Source organism: Nerophis ophidion, linkage group LG16 (assembly GCF_033978795.1).
Source record: "Nerophis ophidion isolate RoL-2023_Sa linkage group LG16, RoL_Noph_v1.0, whole genome shotgun sequence".
NCBI lineage: Eukaryota > Metazoa > Chordata > Actinopteri > Syngnathiformes > Syngnathidae > Nerophis > Nerophis ophidion.
Window position 1 is genome coordinate 8,865,873 of NC_084626.1, and position 25,345 is coordinate 8,891,217.

Below are 25,345 nucleotides of genomic sequence, written 5' to 3' on the forward strand. Positions count from 1 at the left end.
CCACCAAACCCCGCCCACCTCATTTTTATTTTATTTTTGAATTTATTAGCCTGTGGAAAAAGTTAATGTTGATATTTACCTCAGAAGGGTGCAAATAGAAAAGAGGTATTAATTTTTTTAATTACATTTTATTTAATATACCACTGATGTTTTTTCGTTTGTTTTTTGAAAGTTGATTTTGCACTATTACGTTACATAAGCTCTGCCTGTTCCATGGGAGGAAGCCCGAGTACCCGGAGGGAACCCACGCATTCACGGGGAGAACATGCAAACTCCACACAGAAAGATTCCGATTACTCAGGACCTTCGTATTGTGAGGCAGATGCACTCACCCCTGTTCCACCGTGCTGCCTTATTTAAGTCTTGCTCGTTCAATATTCTTTGCAAAACTAGTTTGGGTCCCTATTAAAAGGTTAATTTGTTCAACCTTGGCCCGCGGCTTTGTTCAGTTTTAAATTTTGGCCCACTCTGTATTTGAGTTTGACACCCCTGCACTAATAACCCCTGTACGACCGTGCTGCCCACGTGCATTATATGACATGAAAATAATATGAATGTTTTTGGATATTTAGAGAAAGTAAATTAAAAAATATTTCTATATCTAATTATGATCATGATTTGTGGTTACATTAGACAGAGAAGGCCTTGCTGGTCCTAACGGCACACCACTGCTATATACAAAACCCCAAACCAGTGAAGTTGGCGCGCCGCACAAGTCGTAAACAAATTGCAAACAAAAGCTTTGTAAAAAAAAATGTGGGGGGCAAAAAGTGTGCAAACATTATTATTTGGAATGTGTTGATGTTGGAATGGCTTAAATGTGGAAAATATTTCATAGGAGTTTTTAGAAGAAAAACATGGTAGGAATGAACACTTTGAAAGTGGAAGGGCTTGAATCGGATGAAAAATGTGTGAGAAGTCCGACAAATGTAAGGGCGGAATAACAATTTGAATAATATGATTTTAATAATTCACATAATATTAATAATCGTATAATAACTTTAAAAGTTTGTATTTTTTAAGTCAGGTACCCAGACGGTCGCTAGATGGCAGTGTCGCTTCTCGGGTTTTGCTGTGTGTTCCCATGGCGGACCGCAGTGACGGCAACATGAAAGCAGGAAGACTTTTACAGTACAGCTCCGCCTCTTCCTTCCTTTCTAAATACTCCGGAAAACTTCCCGAAACCCTGAGTCAGTCCTCCCCTGTTAGTGACAGCTTCGTCTGCGAGGTTAATGTTGTTGTTTTTACCATTGTCTCCATTACCGCTAGGTTGCCTTTATTCCCGTGTAACGCCATTCAAACTTAATTATAAGGTGAGTCCGAGTCTCTTTGTGGCGACGTCGCTTCGCTCACAAAACACCGGAAGTATTTAAATATGTAACTTCCATACCAAATTTGTATTTATTCATTACTTACACGTTATTAATGTGCCTGAGAATGTAGCAGAAGTGATGTCTGAGCATGTCCAGACATTACAGCCGTTGGTCGCAACAAACATGGCATCTTTGGTGTGCTCCACAGCGTCATCATGGCATCAAAGAGACGCGCTGCTTCTGCTGCCAAGGCTGGCGGCAAGAAAATAAAGGAAGAACCCGAGCAAATAAAGCCGAAGGATGCCTTCACCTCCACCAAAGAGGCCCTGATGGCTGCAGGGCCACAAATCAAAAGCAAAAGGAAGGTGGACGAGCACTGCTACCTGTCAGGCAGTGGAGAGGTAACGCCTCAGAACATATAAAGAAAGTCACTTTGATAAACATTATGACATATTCTCTGTAATGTTTCCAGGTGTATGAAGACTATGACTGCATGCTCAACCAGACCAATATTGGACAAAATAACAATAAGTTTTACGTCGTCCAAGTCATTAAATTAGTCAACACATACTATTCTTGGAACAGATGGGGCAGAGTGGTAAGTGTGTACAAACTGCAGTGCTTTCACACACACTCTCAGGCCATTCTCAGACATGTATAGTCGTGGTCAAAGTTTACATACACATACTTGCCAACCCTCCCAATTTTCCCGTGAGCATCCCGAATTTCAGTGCCCCTACCTAAAATCTTCCGGGGCAACCAATTCTCCAGGATTTCTCCCGATTTCCACGTACCATAAAGGCACTGCCTTAAGCGTCTTTTCTCACCGAAAAAGGAAACTATTATATATATCTACATTATCCATAGGTCTATTTATAACCCATAAGGCAGGCAGGCACGGAGCTATTTCTCAGCATGTGTTTATTCCAGCCTGCACGTTAATACACTGACACACAACATCCGGATTCCCATAATGCTTCAAAACTACGGCAAGTAGTAATGTCCAAAAACATAACAGAGACGAAGCAGAAGAAAGAAGAAGAGACAGGGCGACAACGGGTAAGAAGTACGCTTCCAAGTTCCAAAATGATTGGAAAAAATAATTTCAGCTCGAAGCGGAAGGGGTGTGCTGCCTGCAAATTTTGTAAATCCGACCTCTCGACTGAACACGGTGGCCGAACGGATATACTCATGCTTGAACAGAATATTTATATATATATAATAGGGGTGTAACGGTACGTGTATTTTTATTAAACCGTTTCGGTACGGGGGTTCCGGTTTGGTGCGGAGGAGTACCGAACGAGTTCCGCACGAACATATGAAGTAGCCGCCTATGCTAAAGTCTTAACAAAATGCTCCGCTCAGTTCTGCCTCTGTCTCCTGCACAGCACCCTGCATTGTCCCTCCCACACAATCATCTGATTGGTTACAACAGTAGCGATCACAAGCCAATCAGCAGTGCGTATTCTGAGCGCATCTAGTCAGCGCTTCAGTGTCGAGCAGATAGGTGTTTAGCAGGTGAGCAACGGACACTCCCCAAGTTATATTAAGCACTTCCAAGTCAACTACTTTCTAAACATCACTATGAGCCCGTTGACCTTCTAGAAACAAACTGCAGCTCAGCTCACTCGTAGTCCTGGCTTTAGGTGAAGGTTAGTTAGCTTTTAGCGTACTGTTAGCCAATTTTGCGGTGTGTGTGTGTGCGTGCGTGTATGTGTGTGTGTGTGTTACAGACAGTGTTGATTGAGATGTGTTGAAGCAGCAAAATAGGACATTATATTAAATTAAGAGTTGCTGTCTCTGATAGTGTGTATAATAATGTAAGTGCATCATAAAGGCTACATGAACTCCTATTGCTATTGTACTATTTTTCAGCTATATTACATTAATCATTAGTAATGTAGCAGCGTAGTTTTGAATGGCAGGGTCCCTGCTATCACATGTTGATACAAATATAACATTTACATAATAAAAATCAACTACAGGCTTCCCCAATGCTGTAATAAATTAAGCATGATGACCTGACTTGAAACTGTTTCACTTTTTATATGTAGAAGAAAAGTTGTGTCATTTTATTTCATCCAAGCAACAACTTGAGGCAGTTTAATGTGGATTAACGTGGGCAGAATTATTATAGTGATCCCAATGTTAAAAGGATCAAGCCATTGTTTACAAATTTGGTAAATAAATAACCCAAAAATATATATTTGGTTTTCTTACTGTACCGAAAATGAACCGAACCGTGACCTCTAAACCGAGGTACGTACCGAACCAACAGTTTTTGTGTACCGTTACACCCCTAATATATAAGAAATAATTGAGAATATATACACCCCCCTCCTGATGATTTTAGGTGGTCCTGAAGAATTTGGAGGTAATCCTCCTTTTTCATTGCCCCATTTACTCTCTGTAAAGCACCAGTTCCATTCACAGCAAAACAGACCAAAAAAGGAGGTTTACCTCCAAATTCTTCAGGACAACCTAAAATCATCAGCCCGGAGGTTGGGTTTTGGGCGCAGTTGGGTGTTCCAACAGGACAATGTCCCCAAACTAGGGCTGGGTAATATGGCCTTTTTTTAATATCTCGATATTTTTAGGCCATATCGCGATACACTATATATATCTCGATATTTTTGCCTTAGCCTTGAATTACCATTTGATATATAAATAATCACAGCAGTATGATGATTCTATGTTTCTACATTAAAACATTCTTGTTCATACTGCATTAATAATATGCTCATTTTAAACTTTCATGCAGAGAGGGATATCACAACTAAGTAAATTAAAAAAAACTGTATTTTTTAAACAGTTATTAAGCAGCGGCACAAACATTCATGTCATTTCAAAACAGAAAGTGCAAGATTATCAGAGACATTTTAAAACAAGCTATTAGTGCACTCTGCTCTTCTTTTAACTATTTTTTTCACACGGTATGGATAAATGATAAATGGGTTGTACTTGTATAGCGCTTTTCTACCTTCAAGGTACTCAAAGCGCTTTGACACTACTTCCACATTTACCCATTCACACACACATTCACACACTGATTTAGGGAGCTGCCATGCAAGGCGCCAACTAGCACCCATCAGGAGCAAGGGTGAAGTGTCTTGCTCAGGACACAACAAGATGTGGAAATGTTTGCCTCGGCATTTTGATGGTGGTACCGAATGGAGATTTTTTAAATGCGGAGTAACCACTCTTCATTCTCTAGCAGGTGACTTTTAAAATGAAGTTACATATTAGCAGTAATGCTACTTTTTTAGCAACGCTTTTGCCCCACACTTAACATACTAAGGTTGTCTGTTCGACATATTCCCACTTGAATCCAAACCACCTCCAGACGATGGACCCCCTGCTGTTTTTCTTGGGTACCTTCATTTGGTATCAGATTCGCACCTTCTTTCTCTCGTATTACCCACTGGCACAGCAGCAAACGTTACCCATGCGGCTACCTCTCTGCTCCGCGAGGCCATATACGTACAAGCCCCGTTTCCATATGAGTTGGGAAATTGTGTTAGATGTAATACAATGATTTACAAATAATTTTCAACCCATATTTAGTTGAATATGTTAGAAAGACAACATATTTGATGTTCAAACTGATAAACATTTAATTTTTTTGCAAATAATCATTAACTTTAGAATTTGATGCCAGCAACATGTGACAAAGAAGTTGGGAAAAGGGGAAGTAAATACTGATAAAGTTGAGAAATTTTCATTAAACACTTATTTGGAACATCCCACAGGTGTGCAGGCTAATTGGGAACAGGTGGGTGCCATGATTGGGTATAAAAGCAGCTTCCATGAAATGATCAGTAATTCACAAACAAGGATGGGGCAACAGCTTTAGAACAACCTTTCTCAACGAGCTATTACAAGGAATTTAGGGATTTTACCATCTACGGTTTGTAAAATCATCAAAAGGTTCATGGAATGTGGAAAAATAACTGCACGTAAGCCATGATATTGCAGACCGTTGATCCCTCAGGCGGTACTGCATCAAAAACAGACATCAGTGTGTAAAGGATATCACCACATGTGGTCAGGAACACTTCATAAAACCACTGTCAGTAATTACAGTTGGTTGCTACATCTGTAAGTGCAAGTTAAAACTCTGCTATGCAAAGCAAAACCCATTTAGCAACAACACCAAGGAACGCCGCTGGCTTCGCTGGGCCCGAGCTCATCCAAGATGGACTGATCCAAAGTGGTCTGACGAGTCCACAGTTCTGTGGTCTGACGAGTCCACATTTCAAATTATATTTGGAAACTGTGGACATGGTGTCCTCTGGAACAAAGAGGACACCATGTCCGGATTGTTATAGGCACGAAGTTCAAATGACAGCATCTGTGATGGTATGGGGGTGAATAAGTGCCCAAGGCATGGGTAACTTACACATCTGTGAAGTAAGGCTGGACGATATATTGATATATATGATATATCGCAGGTTTGTCTCTGTGCGATATAGAAAATGACTATATCGTAATATTCGATTATATGTTCTCACACCGTTGCTTTAAGCTGCGTGCATTACATTACTGGCGTTTCTCACTCCTTCTCGTCTCTCCTTCTCACAGAGGCAAAAACAAGCCCGCCTTGTTACATACGTCACATACTGTCGCGCGTCCAGAGTTGATCTGCCGCTTCTTTTCTTTCTCCTATGTCCCCCCCTCCCTTGTGGAGGGGGTCCGGTCCGATGACCATGGATGAAGTACTGACTGTCCAGAGTCGAGACCCAGGATGGACCGCTCGTCGGGACCCAGGATGGACCGCTCGCCTGTATCGGTTGGGGACATCTCTACGCTGCTGATCCGCTTCAGATGGTTTCCTGTGGACGGGACTCTCGCTGCTGTCTTGGAGCCACTATGGATTGAACTTTCACAGTATCATGTTGGACCCGCTCGACATCCATTGCTTTCGGTCCCCTAGAGGGGGGGGGTTGCCCACATCTGAGGTCCTCTCCAAGGTTTCTCATAGTCAGCATTGTCGCTGGCGTCCCACTGAATGTGAATTCTCCCTGCCCACTGGGTGTGAGTTTTCCTTGCCCTTTTGTGGGTTCTTCCGAGGATGTTGTAGTCGTAATGATTTGTGCAGTCCTTTGAGACATTTGTGATTTGGGGCTATATAAATAAACATTGATTGATTGATTGATATGCTCTCGCCAAGAGCTAACGTTAGCATGGCTAACGTTAGCTGAGGCAGGTCGAGTTGCATTTAGCTGCGTGCATTACACAACAGGCGTTTCTCACTCCTCGTCTCTCATTCTGACAGATACGGAAAACAAGCCCGCCTTCTTACATACGTCACATACTCTCACGCGTCTAGCGTCATAGCTCTCGCCGATCAGAGAGGTAGCAGCATGGCTAACGTTAGCTGAGCCAGGTCAAGCAAGGAGAGCTTGTGACAATACAAGAGAGAGATGGTGCGAAACTTATCACGAATGGAGGAAGAACAATAAATGCCTAACATAAAGAGCAGGGGATGTTGAGTGTGTCAAAACACACACACAAAGCGCATACAAGCAATAATATTTTGAAGAGGAAGAATGGCAAAAAACGGTAATTATACTGGGTGTGTGAAGCTTAATATGAAGGTATATGGCAGGGGTCGGGGAAATTTTTGGCTGAGAGAGCCATGAAAGCCAAATATTGTAAAATGTATTTTTGTGAGAGCCATATAATATTTTTTAACACTGAACATTGTTATTCTGAAACTAACCAATATAAAATAAAATACTTCTTATCATCATTGCAATTTCTTGAACAGGTGCGGTAGAAAATGGATGGATGGTTTAAAATGCATGCAAGTGTTTTATATTTTGAACGTTATGTTTAACACTGTGATTACCAGCGGTATTAGTCATTACTTATTGTGTCAAGCAATCTCAGCTTAGATTTATTTGAGAGCCAGATGCAGTCATCAAAAGAGCCACATCTGGCTCGAGAGCCGTAGGTTCCCTACACCTGGTATATGGGCTTCAAAGCTAACGATAAAGGTGACGCTTTAACTGAAAGTTGCCACGCTGCAAGTGCTGCTTTAAACTTAGGTGAACATTTAAATAATAAGCATTCAGATCTGCACAAAGAGTTATGAAGACTGACACGTAATAATGTAGTTGTTACACCTTTCCTGCTGTTCGGCTCCAATACAGACCGTGTTCGAGGAACACAGGGCAGACGTTCTCTCCAAGTCCAATGTTTTCGTTTGGCGTAACCCTCTTCACTTCACAATGGGTCTGCAAAGCTCCGCCTTCAGGTCAGAATGACGAGGCCACCGATTTGTGACAATTAGGTTGATATTACTTTTGCAGGACACAACAGGACCCGTTCATCACTCTACTGTGCAGTACACACTGCACACTTCTCTCTCTCTTCCCGTTCATCACTCTACTGTGCAGTACACACTGCACAGTTCTCTCTCTTCACTTGCCCACTCACTCACAGATGCAAACTCACAAAGCTCTCATCCATTAACTCGCTCCCCTGCTGTGCACATATACTGTAGATACTTAGACGCGCACATGGCTGCTTGGCTTGATGCCAAATATTAGCGGAGTTAAAATTTGTGTCAACTAATGCAAGGGAAATTGCTGAATTTTGTTACAAATTCCTACAACTTGTGTTTTATCTTTAACAATGTGGCGTATCTGTGTACTTTTAGCCATAGTTTTGTTTTAGTATTTACTAGTAATTGTATTTTTCTCAAAGCACAGACCAGGAGGGGCAACCATAAATCACAAAGCATTTAATGTAATGTCAATAAAGCTTTTTATTGTATTCTAACCTAATTCTTTATTATGGTAGATCATGTGTAATATGGAAAATTGTAAATAGTACTTTGAGTCCAACAGTAAAAAACCCAATGTGTTGAATGGCTTTTATTTTTTAACCATCTAAAATTGTTCTTTGAGTGCAATATGTTTAAGTATTGATGTACATTTTGGTATCAGTAACACATTATTGTTATCAGGACAACCCTACGCTGGACAAGAGAGCTTTTATGTATGACCAATGCATGATCTTGTAACTACCTGGATTGGATGAATACTAAAATTTGTAGTATTACCCCAAACCTATGTAAATTATCAAACAACAGAAGAATAAGTGTTTACAGTATTGTGTTTTGACAGAAGTGTAGATAGTAATAGCAAATAAGCAAGTAGAATAATAATCAATTTTTTACCACTTGTCAGTCATAATTTTGACAGAATGATACTGTGGGAAATATATTTACACAATATGTTACTGCATACGTCTGCAGCCAAATTAGGAGCCTTTGTTTGCTTAGTTACTACTAAAATAGAAGTTGTCCTGCATGTTCACATTGTTATTAAGATATGTTAAAGTGTCATCAGATTTTTTTGTTAGGTAAAGCCAATAATGACTTTTTTTATGGTCCCCTTTATTTTGAAAGGTATCAAAAAATACAGTATACGCTACCAAAATACTGGTATCTGTAACTGTGTAAATGTGGTAAATGGAATCGCTGTGAATTCTTTTTGGATGCATTGTAAATAATATAAGTTTGGCCAACAATGGGGCCTATAATACTATTGTCATATTGTGATAATGCATGTTAATGGCCCATTCTAGCTGTGTTCGCAAATTTAACAGTGACAAGCGAACAAAGCCATTTTCAATGCAATGTAGAGTCCTTGCTAGTGTACACATGAACAAAAATCAACGTAAACTCTAAACAAAATAAACATAACACAGTCTGCATGTCTGATGTTGCTCAAATGTGGTCCAAGGAATGCTCAGGGAGTTAGTGGGTTTGCTTAGACACATCAAAAATGAATGTGTTTCTATTGTTATGTCTTTATTAATTGTGTGGCTATTTCAAAAGTAACAAGTCATTTTAATCCGTATGTAGGGTGAAGTGGGACAATCCAAACTTAATACGTTTGCTAATGCCGACAATGCTGTGAAGGACTTTGAAAAAAAGTTCAAAGACAAGACAAAGAACAACTGGAGCGATCGCATGAATTTTGTCTCTCACTCTGGGAAGTACACTTTGATCGAAGTGGATGGGGAGCAGGATGCACAAGTCAAGGTAACATTAAAATAGAGATAAGACTGTTCATTAAAAAACGGTCCTGCCCCATTGTTGTCCTTTAGAATGTTCTTCTTCACATTTCAGGTGGACAGTGTTGACGGAAAGGCTGTCAGAGTGACTAAAAATGTCGTACCCTGCACACTTGACGAGGCTACATCGAGACTAATCCAGCTCATATTCAGTAATGACATGTTCAAGGAGGCTATGGAATGCATGAACTTGGGTAAGTGTGAATCATCACAGTTCCAAGCGCACTGCTCATGCCAAAGTTTACACTTGACTATGACTTCAACAACCTTAACTACAAAAAGTAGTTTCACTTTACGTCTCTAGATGTTTAAAATCTTTCACAGATTCTTAATTTTGATAGGACTATCACAACAACATGGAATTGTTATCCATGTTTTAAGTAGAATTAGCGACAGTACGGAAAAAAAAAAAATTGGTGACACTGCACTGCGGGGAACACAAGTAACCACCTGGAAAATATATTTGATGCCAAGGAGGCTAAGCATCAATCTGTGAGGTATTTACATTAGAGCTGCGACGATTAGTGGACATTGTTAAAAACATTCAGTGCGTATTCAGAGAGCATGGAGTCAATGCTTCAGCGTCGAGCAGATATGTGTTTAGCAGGGGAGCATACAACAGAGTACTCTCCCCAAATTATAAAAAACATCTCCCATTCCCAACAACTATTACTAACATCACTATGAGCCCATTGACCTTCTAGAAACTTAGACTGCAGCTCAGCTCGCTCACAGTTCTGGCTTGAGGGGAAGGCTGATTAGCTTTTAGCATAACGTTAGCTCATTTTGCTGTGTGTGTGTGTGTGTGTGTTAGGGGCAGCAAAGCCCTATCTGTCTGTTATTTAATTGAACTCCATGGTGTTCAGGGATGAATAGTCTCTCCTATTGCTATTGTACTATTTTTTCAGCTATAGTTACATTAATTATTAGTAATGTAGCAGCCTTGTTATGAATGGCAGGGTCCCTGCTATCACATGTTGATAAAAATATAACATTTACATAATAAAAGTCAACTACTGGCTTCCGAAATGCTGTAATAAATTAAGCATGATGAGTTGACTTGAAACTGTTTAATGTTGCACTTTTTATATGTAGAAGGAAGGTTTTGTCATTTTATTTAATCAAAGCACCAACTTAAGGCAGTGTAATGTGGATTAACGTGGGCAAAATTATTATAGTGTTCCCAATGTTAAAAGGATTAAGACATTGTTTACAAATTTGGGAAAAAAATAACCAAAAAATATATATTTTGTTGTTTTCTTACTGTACCGAAAATGAACCGAGCTGTGACCTCTAAACCGAGGTACGTACCGCACCGGAATTTTTGTGTACCATTACATCCTTAATATATATATATATATGTGTATATATATATATATATATATATATATATATATATATATATATACATATGTATATATTAGGGCTGCGAATGTTTGGGTGTCCCACGATTCGATTCAATATCGATTCTTGGGGTCACGATTCGATAATATATCGATTTTTTTTTTTATTCGATTCTCGATTCAAGAACTATATTTTTCCGATTCAAAACGATTCCGTATTCATTCAATACGATTCCGTATTCATTCAATACATAGGATTTCAGCAGGATCTACCCCAGTCTGCTGACATGCTAGCAGAGTAGTAGATTTAAAACAAAAAAAGCTTTTATAATTGTAAAGGACAATGTTTTATCAACTGATTGCAATAATGTAAATTTGTTTTAACTATTAAACGAACCAAAAATATGACTTATTAATGAAAACATTAGACAGTGTGTTGTCAACCTTATGAGATGCGATGCAAGTGTAAGCCACTGTGACACTATCGTTCTTTTTTTTTTTTTTATAAATGTCTAATGATAATGTCAATGAGGGATTTTTAATCACTGCTGTCCTGACATTATAACTAATATTGATACTGTTGTTGATAATATTCATTTTCGTTTCACTACTTTTGGTTTGTTCTGTGTCGTGTTTGTGTCTCCTCAATTGCTCTGTCTATTGCAGTTCTGAGGGTTGCTGGGTCAGGTTTGGTTTTGGAATTGGATTGCATTGTTATGGTATTGCTGTGTATTGTTTTGTTGGATTGATAAAAAATTTTTTTTTTTTTTTTCTTTAAATCAATTTAAAAAAAATGAGAATCGATTCTGAATCGCACAAAGTATTCGATTCGTATTCCAATCGATTTTTTCCCACACCCCTAATATATATATATATATATATATATATATATATGTATGTATATATACTGTATATATATATGTATGTATATATATATGTATGTATGTATATGTATGTATGTATGTATATATACTGTATATATATATATATATATATGTATGTATGTATATATACTGTATATATATATATATATATATATATATATATATATATATATACACACACACAAATGTGTGGATGTATGTATAGTATATATATACATCTATCCATTATCTACTGTTTATTTTCCTTTGGGGGTCACGGGGGGCACTGGTGCCTATCTCAGCTACAGTCGAGCGGAAGGCAGCGTACACCCTGGACAAGTCGCCACCTCATCATTGAAACATATATATATATAGTATATATATATATATATATATATATATATATATATATATATATATATATACAGTGCCCTCCATAATATATATATACATATATATATATATATATATGTATATATATATATATACATATATATATATATATATATATATATATATATATATATATATATATATATATATATATATATATATATATATATATATATATATATATGTAATATACAAAATTCTTGTTGGTCACAAAAAACATTCACAAAGTTTGTTTCTTTTATGACTGTATCATGGATTTACTGAAAATGTGACCAAATCTGCTGAGTCAAAAGTATACATACAGCAATGTTAATATTTGGTTAAATGTCCCTTGACAAGTTTCACTGCAATATGGTGCTTCTGGTTGCCTTCCACAAGCTGTGGCAGGCTTCTGGTTGATTTTTTTGACCACTCCTCTTGACAAAATTGGTGCAGTTCAGCTAAATTTGTGGGTTTTCTGACATGGAGTTGTTTCTTCAGCATTGCCCACACATTTATGTCAGGACTTTGGGAAGGCCATTCTAAAACCTTAATTCTAGCCTTATTCAGCCATTCCTTTACCACTTTTGGCGTGTGTTTGGGGTCATTGTCCTGTTCGAACAACCAACTGCGCCCAAGACCCAACCTCCGGGCTGATGATTTTAGGTTGCCCTGAAGAATTTGGAGGTAATCCTCCTTTTTCATTGTCCCATTTACTGTCTGTAAATGGGACACCAGTTCCATTTACACGCCCCCAGCATAATATTACCACCACCAAGCTTGACTGTAGGAATCGTGCAAATAGTGTATAACTAATAACTTCAGTGCAGTGCAATCCATAAACTTTAAGAAAAGAAGACAAACAAAACAGTTTTGGAAAAGCTACCAAGTAATTACTGTTTTTTGTTCAAGTAGCAACAATTAAATACAGAGAAAAGCAAGCTGTGCATCAAGTATGGAGGTGTTACCAATTTACCAATGAAGATGTTTAATTCAGTCAGTTCCACAACTGGCTGCAGTAGTAGCCGGTGCTTTTCACACAGCTTAATGGCGCCTAGTAGTCATCATATTTGCAAAAAAAACCTAAATGTTGAGTCTGTATTTTGGAGTTAGTTTGGTAGTTTGAGGTGGCCGCGTGTCCCGCAGTCCAGCACAGAAATTGCCCCAAAGAGGGTGCACCCTGCAGGGCTGCCATTTTTAGAGTGCTGGCCCCTCGCTGGCACGGCTCGATGGATTTCAGCTTTTCTTCTCAATCACAGCATATTAGTCATGTTGCGCTAATTTCTGCGACTTTCCGCATTTATAGGGTGTGGTTAGTGCAAATCCATAGATTGTTTACTTCCGCGTACCCAAAAGTGGTGCGGTAAAAGTTTGAATTCGATTGGTTATTCCGTTGTCTCTTTTTATGCTTTGCAGCAGCACCCGAATTAATGTTTCAACGCGCAGTGTCATATTTACAACGGTCAGATGGATAAAAAAAATTACGGATAGCACTATCACTAGTCCAGAATTTTAACAATATGCATCTCTATTCAGGGGAGCGTTGTTTAACTCTTTCGGTGCTGTCTGCCATGCTGCTCTGCTGTTGTCGACAGTCGCAAATCTTAGTCTCGTTATACGTCCGCACGGAATTCTCGCAGGATTAGAACGGCTATATTTTATAACAGATCTCCAGTTAACCGATTCATGACTTTCCAATCGGACATTGACCGATTCATACTATATATAGATTGATCCAGAGGCTTACCAAACACTGTATTCATATTTCCAAAGTTGAAATTATTTTTTACACCCCTAATATATTCTATGTTTGAGTTCAATTACAATCAGTGTTTTAATCGTAAAGATTTCTGCCATTTCATATTACACTCTACAACATTTATAAGTCTTTTTTTGGGAGGTATGTACAGTGTACCCTAGGCTTGATACCATAATATCGCACCGTGAAATGTTGGTACCATTACACCCCTTGTTCTTCTAATTCCATGTTTTATCCTTCTTAGTAAATACTGCAAATCCCACATTCTTTATTTTTATTTACACTCTGTGTGTCATATTCAGTGAAAAACTAAAAATAATTTCCGTTTTTTTAATTGGTCTGTCACAACAATTATTTTTTTAGCATTATATCAGACATTATTGTGAGTTTTTGTATCATACAACATACTGTACAGTACGAACATACGCACAGACCGGCCGCCAGATTAATTTTTTCCTACAAAATGATTGCCAAGCTCAGGGGATGTGGTTTGAATTGTCTTCTGTTTACTTAAAACCTGTCATGTTTATATTTTAGCTGACATTAGCTGTAAGGTTAAATCCAAGCGACAGAGAATAATCAATCAATCAATCAAAGTTTACTTATATAGCCCTAAATCACTAGTGTCTCAAAGGGCTGCACAAACCACTACGACATCCTCGGTAGGCCCACATAAGGGCAAGGAAAACTCACACCCAGTGGGACGTCGGTGACAATGATGACTATGAGAACCTTGGAGAGGAGGAAAGCAATGGATGTCGAGCGGGTCTAACATGATACTGTGAAAGTTCAATCCATAATGGATCCAACACAGTCGCAAGAGTCCAGTCCAAAGCGGATCCAACACAGCAGCGAGAGTCCCGTTCACAGCGGAGCCAGCAGGAAAACATCCCAAGCGGAGGCGGATCAGCAGCGCAGAGATGTCCCCAGCCGATACACAGGCGAGCAGTACATGGCCACCGGATTGGACCGGACTCCCTCCACAAGGGAGAGTGGAACAAAGGAGAGAAAGAAAAGTAACGGCAGATCAACTGGTCTAAAAAGGGAGTCTATTTAAAGGCTAGAGTATACAAATGAGTTTTAAGGTGAGACTTAAATGCTTCTACTGAGGTGGCATCTCGAACTTTTACCGGGAGGGCATTCCAGAGTACTGGAGCCCGAAATGAAAACGCTCTATAGCCCACAGACTTTTTTTGGGCTTTGGGAATCACTAATAAGCCGGAGTCCTTTGAACGCAGATTTCTTGCCGGGACATATGGTACAATACAATCGGCAAGATAGGATGGAGCTAGACCGTGTAGTATTTTATACGTAAGTAGTAAAACCTTAAAGTCACATCTTAAGTGCACAGGAAGCCAGTGCAGGTGAGCCAGTACAGGCGTAATGTGATCAATCTTTCTTGTTCTTGTCAAAAGTCTAGCAGCCGCATTTTGTACCAACTGTAATCTTTTAATGCTAGACATGGGGAGACCCGAAAATAATACGTTACAGTAATCGAGACGAGACGTAACAAACGCATGGATAATGATCTCAGCGTCTTTAGTGGACAGAATGGAGCGAATCTTAGCGATATTACGGAGATGAAAGAAGATGAAAGAATCGATTATTCAATTAGAATAAATAAAACTTCAATTTTAATTTGCGTCAATAAATTATTTGTGTGGCGACGAAAAGCAGAGTTTTTCTTTTAATTTTCATTTTATTATTGCACATATGCTAAGAAGGCTATTTCAATGTTGATGTGAATTTATCGTGAAATGAAAGAAGGCTATTGCAAGCAAAATTACAATTTTTAATTTCACATATTTTCCCTATGATACACATTGTATTTAAGTTTGTTTTATTCGATTAAACAAACAAACAAACTAATCAATATTACTCAATTACTAAAATAATACATAGCCGTAACCCATGTTAAACCATAGATTTTTTTTGTTGTTGTGCCATTTCTGTCAGTGGTGCTGGAGATTGTATGAAATGACTGATGTGTGGAAAACTCGTAAAGATCCCTGTCACAAAACACTTGCGGTTTTAATGTTGTGCAGACATCAAGAAGATGCCTTTGGGTAAACTCAGTAAGATGCAGATTGCTAAAGGCTTTGAGGTACTGGAGGAGATTGAAGCAGCCATGAACCAAAAAAGAAGCAAAAGTTCCCGTCTTGAAGAGCTTTCCTCAAAGTTCTTTACCACGATCCCTCATAACTTTGGGCGTACCAGACCGCCGACCATTGATAGCAAAGAAATTGTGGAAAACAAAAAAGAAATGCTTATGGTAAGAATTGGAATGATTTTTAAATCTTAATTGGCTATTATTTCCGTGGTGTCGTGCTCATTTTTTGCAATGCTTGTGTAGGTGTTGGCTGATATTGAGCTGGCCCAGACTTTGAAGTCAGAGACAGAGAAGGCCCAGGAAGCGATGGTAGAGACGGTTCCTCACCCCTTTGACCAGGACTATAGTTCTCTCAAGTGCAAGCTCTCTCTGATGGACAAAACCACGGCCACGTACAAGGTATTGGTACATTAGTGTAGTGCAATCTGTACAAATCATTAACATAATATGTCCGATGTATTTAAAGATATTAGAAAAGTACCTGTCAGAAACAGCCGGATATCAGAAGCCCAAAATCATCAACATTTGGGAAGTTGACAGAGAGACCGAGGTAGGAGCTTTGTCAGGTAATAAAAAGATGGAGGTCATGTTGGCGCATATAAAAGCATTTACTCATTGCACAATGCAGGGGCAACGTTTTAAAGAGAACGACTCTCTGGAAAACCGCCGTCTGCTGTGGCATGGCACAAACATAGCAGTTGTGGCCGCTATCCTTAAGAGCGGCCTGAGGATAATGCCCCATTCGGGTGGTCGTGTTGGTCGGGGTATTTACTTTGCATCAGAAAACAGCAAGTCAGCAAGTTATGGTAAGCCTGGACTAATATTTAGCCATAAATATATGGTCTGCAAGCCCAGCAATAATGCCAATTTTTGTTTTTCTTTGTCCTTTTATTTTTAAGTGCGCACCTCGAAGAACACTGGCGTTATGTTTCTGAGTGAAGTGGCCCTTGGGAGGGAACATACCATCACCCAAGACAACTCATCCTTGCGTAGGGCTCCAGCTGGATATGATAGCGTAGTTGCACGGGGAACAGTGGAACCAGGTAATTCGTGGGGAAAATACATCTCAGTGTTGTGGGAGAGCCTTTTTGCCCATACAAGTCCTGAAGTATTTGGACAGGGGTAGTGTTTTAATGATCATGCTTAACAAGTCTTATGAATGTACATCACATGTTTACATTTGCACGATCAGCATTTACAAAAGAAGTAGGAAGAAATAAGCTTATTTATCCCCACCCTATGTACCATGTTAACAATTTTCTAATGCACGAGTACCTCCACCTCCTAAACAGCACAATTTTAACATATAACATATATTCTAAAAAGAAAAACAGGCTTTTATATAGGAAGTACTGTAATTAATACTGTATAAAAACAATACATAATGTAATATTAACAACTACAGTAGTTGTTTTTGTTGTGGTTGTTGTCTTTCCGTCCTATCTCCCTCTTGTCCCCGCAACTCCCCCTTTGTCTTTCTTGTTGTCCTATTTGTAATCCCTCCTGCTCTGGTCCGGCTGCGCCAAACATTAAATACATCCATTTATTAAAGTCAACTACAAGTAAAGCAACAAGAGAAGTATCCCCCCTTCTCTTTTGTAAAGTAAATCCGTATAGCAGATATGGGCATCTACATCAACAATATAATTTGTCTGAGTAGCTGAACAGGACCAAAAAAACAGTATTCACAGTAAATGTAATAATGTCAAATGCAGAGAGTAATTTCACCACACTTAGTATGTATGTGATTATCAGTGGTACTTTAACTTTAAATAATGTACAACATTTACCTTAATGAGGAGACTTTTACAGTATCCCCTTCCAGCTGCTTCTTTGTCAAACACCATCAGCAACTTGTTTATTTCATCATGAATACATGCTCGGTCATGTTTCGGATGATTTATTTTTTTAATTCAATGAATATCATCTACTTCTACCTTTCCCTTTCTTCCTTACCATGGTTTGAATACATATATATGTCAATGTCTAGCTGTAAGCTTATACTAGCGAGTATGGTTCACTGACATTTGCGATGCAAACTCATGACGGGGATGCTTGCAACTTTTAAGCATAATAATTAGCTGAGAGACAGCTCTACTCATGCTTAGAAGCCTAATGTACACCCAAAATATAAGAAGATACATTTTACCAAGGTATACCGATAGGCTACTGTTTCAAATGTTTCAGATTGCCATATAACTTGGTACATATAGTCCACAATATGGAAACACGAATGAGGAATTATTTTATCATGTGATTAGGCTGTCTCCATACATTTCACATTGCCATGATGACAGTCGTGCTAATGTTGAAACCCATTTCCTCAGCGTATCATCAAATTGAGAACAAAATAGGCACTGACACTACCCATATCCACATAGGTTTTATTTGTCAAAAATATATTTTGCCCTGTCCGTTGGATTACACATCGACATACAGGTTAACCGGCATGTATTTCCCCCTTTAGCCTATGTCGATGTGTCATTCGTTTTCTTTGTTAGACAAGATCATAGACTGTATTGGACAATATAGTTTACGTATGAAATGTCCATTTATATTTAGTACAAGTAATAAGAAAACGTAAATGCCTTACTTACCTATCAAGGAAGAAATGAGCAAGTTTGGCATCAGATCCTGTCCCCCCTGCCGTGTGTACTGTACACAAATGACTGTCAAGAGCACACTTCAGTCAAGGTCGATCATTAAGTTTGCAGACGACTCGGTCATAGTCAGCCTCCTGCAGGACAAAGAGTCAGACCAAGGTCCTGTTCTGGAGAACTTCATCAAATGGTGCGATGATTCATACCTGGAACTTAATGGCGATGAAACGAAGGAGATGTTTGTTGACTTTCACCGTGATCCCCCTGCCAAAGCACCCATTCTCATTAATGGCTCTGCTGTTGAGATAGTTAGTGAATACAAGTTTCTAGGTATAATTTTGTACAATAAATTGACCGTTGACGCCAACACTGACCGTATTTTCAAGAACGCCAATCAGAGGCTGTTCTTTTTTTAGAAAACTGAGGGGCTTTCAGGTTGATGGGACATGTTCTATTCATCTTGTATCAAGTCTATTTTTACTTATTTTATCATTTCCTGGTTTGGTAACTTCAGTGTGGCCAATAAAAACAGACTGGGTGGTATAATCAAGTTGTGCCAAAAGACCATAGGCACTACCTTGAACTCCCTGAACCAGATATATCAGGCCAGAGTCATCCAGAAGGCAAAGGCCATTCTGGTCAACCCTCAGCACCCTCTCTTCTCAGAGTTTAGACTCTTGCCCTAAGGGATGCAAGTACGCCCCTAGTAAGAGGAAGGCCAAAAACAACAGATACACAAGATCATTTGTTCCCCCAGCTGTTGACTTTATAAATGGGCTTATTAAACAAGCTTAGCTGCTATGCACAGTCACTTTAGTGGGAAGCGACATGTGATTAGTTTTTATTGTATTCCAAATGTTTTTTCGTTTTTAGCTCAATGCTTTCCTGATGGTTTGTATGGTGTATGCATTTTATGTATTTGTACCTTCTTTTTACTGTTGTACCTTGTTTTTAATGACTACTGCTGCAAACCAAATTGCCCCTTGGGGACAATGAAGTATAAACCAAATTGCCCCTTGGGGACAATGAAGTTTTTCTAAGTCTATGTCCAAGATTAAAAAATATTCTCCACTTTCAATCCCCAATACAAATCCTCGTTTTAATCCTGGCTTCATCATGAATACATTGAGAATTGTAACAACACTGACATGTTTTGTAACCTTACCAGTGGCAGTAACTAGACAAAGATGGTGGTGCGTAACTGGAAACCTGGATGTGACATACTCACAGACTTTCTAATTGGTCAAACGGTAGAGGGTGGCACATCGAAATGAAAACAATAACAAGATTTTGGGGCTGTAAATTTAATTTTTAAATGAGCTGAACTGGGTGGTACCTCTATACCTGAGGTATAGAGGTATTGAAAAACAACATGATTTGTAAATGCCTTTTTTGACAAGTAAGGGCCATTTAATGATGACTTGACGTTAAATTATTACGTATGACTCCTTTAAGTTTAGGTACTGCTGTAGTGAAAAAAGGATAAATATGTGTAATACCCTTGTTAACACTGTTAATTGGCTTCAGACCTCACCGCGGTAAATAAATGTCCACGAAGTTGTAGTTATTAATTATAAATCAAATATTTTGATAGCTATAACATAAAAAAATGTTTACGACCTTCAAAATATGTTTATAACATTATGAGAGCCCGCTAGACATGAAATGACACCCAAATAGTCACCTTTACACTCGTTCAATCGAATATGGTTGAGTGCTAAAACTGAGCCAATCAGTGGCCACGATACTGAACAGCGCGCTATGATTGGTTTGGTTTTATCTAATGGCCAATGCTACTATAACATTGATATTTGTAGTCACTCTAGACATGTTAATGCTTTAAAATGCTTAGTTTAGGTTGAAAGTACATATAGGATACCGTATTTCCTTGAATAGCCGCCGTGGCGCTAAATAATTTAAAACCTCTTCTCACTCCTGCGCTTATTCAAGGCATGCGGTAAAAGTAAGCAGGCGCTAATAATTTTAAAACCTCTTCTCACCCCTGCGCTTACCAAGGGCATGCAGTAAAACATTTAGAGTGATATAATAAAAAAAATAAAACAATTATTCTGCCGCCACGGCCCGGTGGTTGGGGACCACTGCTCTACAACATGTCATCGCGCCCACCTTTGCACCATGCTATTTGCATGCCGGTCGGACGCATGCATATCGCTGCTTCTCATACGAGATTGCAATGCATACTTGGTCAAAACAGCCATACCTTTTACACTGATGTTTGTGATATAAATAACTTTAACACTCTTACTAATATGCGCCACACTCTGTGAACCCACACCAAACACATTTCTGGAGAACATTGGCACTGTATCACATTATAAACGCAACATAAGAATTACCCAGAATTCCAATGCATCCATGACTCTTGGCTATATTATACACCACGCTAGCACCAAACCCCTCCCCCCGTCTCCATGCGCCGGTTGAGGTGGGTGGGTTTGGGAGGCGCGTTTGTATAATATAGCCAAGAGTCATGGATGCATTGGAATTCTGGGTAATTCTTATGTTGCGGTTATAATGTGTTACAGTGCCAATGTTCTCCAGAAAATGTGTTTAGTGTGGGTTCACAGAGTGTGGCGCATATTAGTAAGAGTGTTAAAGACAAGTTGTTTTATATCACAACCAACAGTGTGATCTGTATGGCTGTGGAACAAGACCCCTGGTTTACACATAGTAAAAGCAAAAAAATAACTCCTCCGCCATTTTGGAAATGACAACGGGAAGTGTCACTCGTGACGTTAAGACTTTGACCGAGCGGTAAAAGTAAGCATGCGCCAATAAATTTGGGGAGCGAGTTTCACCCGGCAGTAATTCAAGGCAGGCGCATATTACCTGCTTTAAAAAAAAACCTGCATTAGACTGAAGACGCAAACTTAGAAGCGTGATTGGGCAAAGGACGTTGTATGTACCGTAATTTCCGGGATATAGAGCAAACCCCTAATTATAAACCACAACCACCTAATATTTGAAAAACATTTATTTTGTACATATATTTGCCGGAGAAGTCTATAATCCGCAGGTGAAGACATTAAAACATGAACTATTAACAAAAGGGCTTGTATTCAATCACAAATTTAACAAAAGACAGTGCCTAGAACACGCATAAAGTAGCCCACAAGGGCATGGCCTTTGTCCTCCAGGAACAGTTACAGTTTTCACAGAAGTGGGATATGCAACCACTTGTGTGCCGTGAGATACAGTCTGGTGTGCCGTGGGAGATTATCTAATTTCCCTTTATTGGGTTAAAAATATTTTTTGCAAACCGGTAATTATAGTATGTAAATTATGTGTTGTTGTTGAGTGTTGGTTTTGTCTAGAGCTTGGCAGAGTAACCGTGTGATACTCTTCCATAGCAATAGGTGGCAGCCGGTAGCTAATTGCTTTGTAGATGTTGGAAACAGCGGGCGGCAGCGTGCAGGTTAAAAGGTGTCTAATGCTTAAACCAAAAATAATCAAAAGGTGAGTGCCCTTAAGAAAAGTTATTGAAGCTTAGGGAAGGCTATGCAGAACCAAACTACAACTGTATTGGTGACAAAGTAAACAAAAACACAATGCTGGACGACAGCTAAGACTTACTGTGGAGCAAAGACGGCGTCCACAATGTACTTCCAAACATGACATGACAATCAACAATGTCCGTATAAAGAACGATAAAAACAACTGAAATATTCTTGATGGCTAAAGCAAAGTAGATGCGGGAAATATCGCTCAAAGGAAGCCATGAAACTGCTACAGGAAAATACCATAAAAAAGAAAAAAGCTACCAAAATAGCAGCGCAAGACAAGAACTAAAGCACTACACACAGAAAAACAGCAAACAACTCAAAATAAGTCATGGCGTGATGTGACAGGTCGTGACAGTACACCTACTTTCAGACAAGAGCTATAGCGATGCATTGTTTGTTATGGTTCAAAGTCATATCCGACAATTGCGACAACGACTTGTTACTGTCACGGTGGTCAGTACATGGTCAGTACACGAGTTACTGGTGGATTTGGCACTGTGGGCAGGTGCCAGATCATGCTGGAAAATGAAATCATCATATCCATAGAGTTTTTCAACAGATGGAAGCACGTAGTGCTCTAAAATTTCTTGGTACACAGCTGCATTGACTCTGGACTTGATGAAACACAGTGGACCAACACCAGCAGCTGACATGGCTCCCCAAACCATTGCTGATTGTGGGAACTTCACACTGGATTCCAAGCAACTTGTATTTTGCTTCCTCCAGACTAGCGCCTTGACTTCCAAATGAAATACAAAACTTGGTTTCGTCTGAAAACCGAACTCTAGACCACTCTGCAACTGTCCAGTGCTTTTTTTCCATAGCCCAAGTCAGATGTTTCTTCCATTGTCTTGAGGTCAGGAGTGGCCTGACCATGGGAATACGGCTATTGTAGCTGTATGTGTTGAAAAGCTCTATGGAGATGAGGATTTCATTTTCCAGCATGATCTGGCAACTGCCCACTGTGCCAAAATTACCAGTAACTGGTGTACTGACTATGGCATTACTGTCCTTGATTGGCCTGCCAACTCCCCTGACCTGAACCCCATAGAGAATTTCTGGGCTATTGTGAAGAAAAATCTGAAAGACACCAGGCCCAATAATGCAAATGAGCTAAAGGCCACTATTGAAGCATCCTGGGCATCCATAACACCTCAGCAATGCCACGGGCTGATTACCTCCATGCCACGCCGCATTGATGCAGTAATCCGTGCAAAAGGATTCCCAACCAAGTACTGAGTGCATTAATTACATTTTCAAATGTTTGATTTTGTTCTGCTGTTATACATTTTTTTTTTAACTTGGTCTGAGGAAATATTCAAGTTTTTTGAGATAGGATTTTTGAGATTTCAGTTTATGTGTAATGAATCCAGAATGTATGACATTTTCATGTTTTTAGTTGCAATACAGAAAATAAAGGACTTTTTCCATAATATTCAAATTTTCTGAGACAGTCCTATAAATACAATTAACTTCACTTCAGGTAAATTATCTCTCGATAGTAGATTTTTCCCTTTTGGGGTCGTGGGGGGCGCTGGCGCCCGTCTCAGCTACAATCGGGTGGAAGGGAATAAGCGTTAGCAAAATGGATGAATGGATAGTAGATTTTTTTTTTTTCATGTTCAAAGATACCATCTGTATCCTTCATGTTGGTCATATCCTGGCTGAAGTGGTTTGGAGCAGGCATGCAACCTTTGTTACACTTTGTGAACATTTTACCATATTTAATTTCACTCCCTTTGATATTTCATTAGCTACTGTATATACTGTACACATGCCAGAACAGTGTCTCCACCATGTTAGACTCATGATGCAGTATGCTTTGGATGATGAGCTCCTATTCATTTGTTTTTATTCAATGTATCTATAATATATCTTGAATGAAAGAATGGACTGGCAAATTAAGTGGTTGTCATTTGTCCATATACTTTTTAGCCACTAAAAATGGAGGTACTCTGCATGAAATGGCTGTAAATTTTTTATTTTAATTGCCATATTTTTGTGAAACCTGCCTAATTATTTAATTGGGTCATCACCACCCTTGTGATCGAGATAAGTGTTGTTTTTCAAGTAATATTACTTTTGTATTGACTAAAAAATATCAAACAACTCACGTGTATGTTTCAGATTCCTCTAAAGATGTATTTATCACTCTGGAGGGCAAGAAGGTTGCTGTCCCACAGGGTAAGCCTATACCACAGCCTGAGTACTCTAAGAGCTACTTCTGCAACAGTGAGTATCTCATCTACAAAGAAAGTCAGTGCTGCCTCCGCTATCTGCTCGAGCTGAATATGTAACGCCAGGATAAGATGTGCCTACTGTACATGCCTGACTTTGCCTTTTTGTCACATATTCTCCCTTCCTTAAATATATGATGAGGATGCACTGAGTGTATGTTGTTATTATGCACAGACATACACTTAATTAATTTGTCATATAATCTTATTAGTTCATTATGCGGGTAAATCTAATGTTGTGGCCGTTGATTGAAGACAATTCACATTGTTTTGTACAAAGAAATATAACTTTGGTATCCTGAGGTATCCAAAACACATGTCAAGTAAAATGTTTCTATGTAATGATGTGTTTACAGGACGACAAGGTACAAAGTGTGATTTATACTTGTAATATCAAAGCCTTGTCACTTTATTAACAGCTACTAACAAATACAAAGAGAAACTTGCTATGGGTTGCTATGTATTACTATATATATATATATATATATATATATATATATATATATATATATATATATATATATATATATATAGATACACATATATATATATATATATATATATATATACACATATATATATAGTATTAAAATGAATGTAATCATGATATAATTTTGACTTGTCTGCTTGAAATATTGACAAAGGGCACCACCTTGTCTCAGTAGTATGACCAACATGCTGTGGGCTTTATTTGCACTTAATGACAGAACCAATAAATGTTAGTCCCTCTCAAAGGTTGGTGTGTTTATTTTGTATCCTAACCTTTTAATTAAAATAAAATAAAATAAAAACAAAATTTTTCATGCAAAATACATTTTTTGTATGTGAAAATTAATAATATTTATGCATGTTTTTTGTGAATTGTGTCTGCAGAAAATAGATATTAATAAATTGTCCAAGCAACTACTAAATCTACCACAAGTCCTCAATCATTAAGTCTACTATAGGTCCTCTATTTACTGCTCCGTCAAAAAATGGTATAGCTGGGTTGCAATCATGTAACCGGAAAGCACTTCTGGGTTTCAGGCGATCATCTAAGCCCCATTAGGCTACTGTTTATTTACCTGAATACGTAAAGATTTAGGCTTAATTTTTAAAGTTTTAGAGGCATATATTAAAATAAATCATAAAAAAAT

At 38.7% G+C, this 25,345-nt stretch overlaps 1 protein-coding gene and 1 long non-coding RNA gene across 3 annotated transcripts in view; one reads left to right on the forward strand and one right to left on the reverse strand.

Moving 5' to 3' along the window:
- The window catches only part of LOC133570050 (uncharacterized), a 32,518-nt gene extending 13,917 nt beyond the window's left edge, over positions 1-18,601 (reverse strand). The window contains exon 1 of one of the 2 annotated variants that reach the window (XR_009810039.1): positions 18,446-18,601. This is a non-coding gene — a long non-coding RNA (uncharacterized LOC133570050). Of the gene's footprint in view, positions 1-1,416; positions 1,710-18,445 lie in introns of those variants that run through there. The other variant, XR_009810038.1, reaches the window with a different exon arrangement.
- On the forward strand, positions 1,138-24,943 carry parp3 (poly (ADP-ribose) polymerase family, member 3). The gene is made up of 11 exons (XM_061922691.1): positions 1,138-1,313; positions 1,522-1,714; positions 1,786-1,911; positions 9,190-9,369; positions 9,457-9,595; positions 15,784-16,010; positions 16,092-16,247; positions 16,315-16,398; positions 16,477-16,654; positions 16,748-16,891; positions 24,100-24,943. Exons 2-11 carry the CDS (start codon positions 1,529-1,531, stop codon positions 24,267-24,269), a joined length of 1,590 nt encoding a protein of 529 aa, XP_061778675.1. The 5' UTR covers positions 1,138-1,313; positions 1,522-1,528; the 3' UTR covers positions 24,270-24,943.
- Positions 24,944-25,345: the final 402 nt, after the last annotated feature.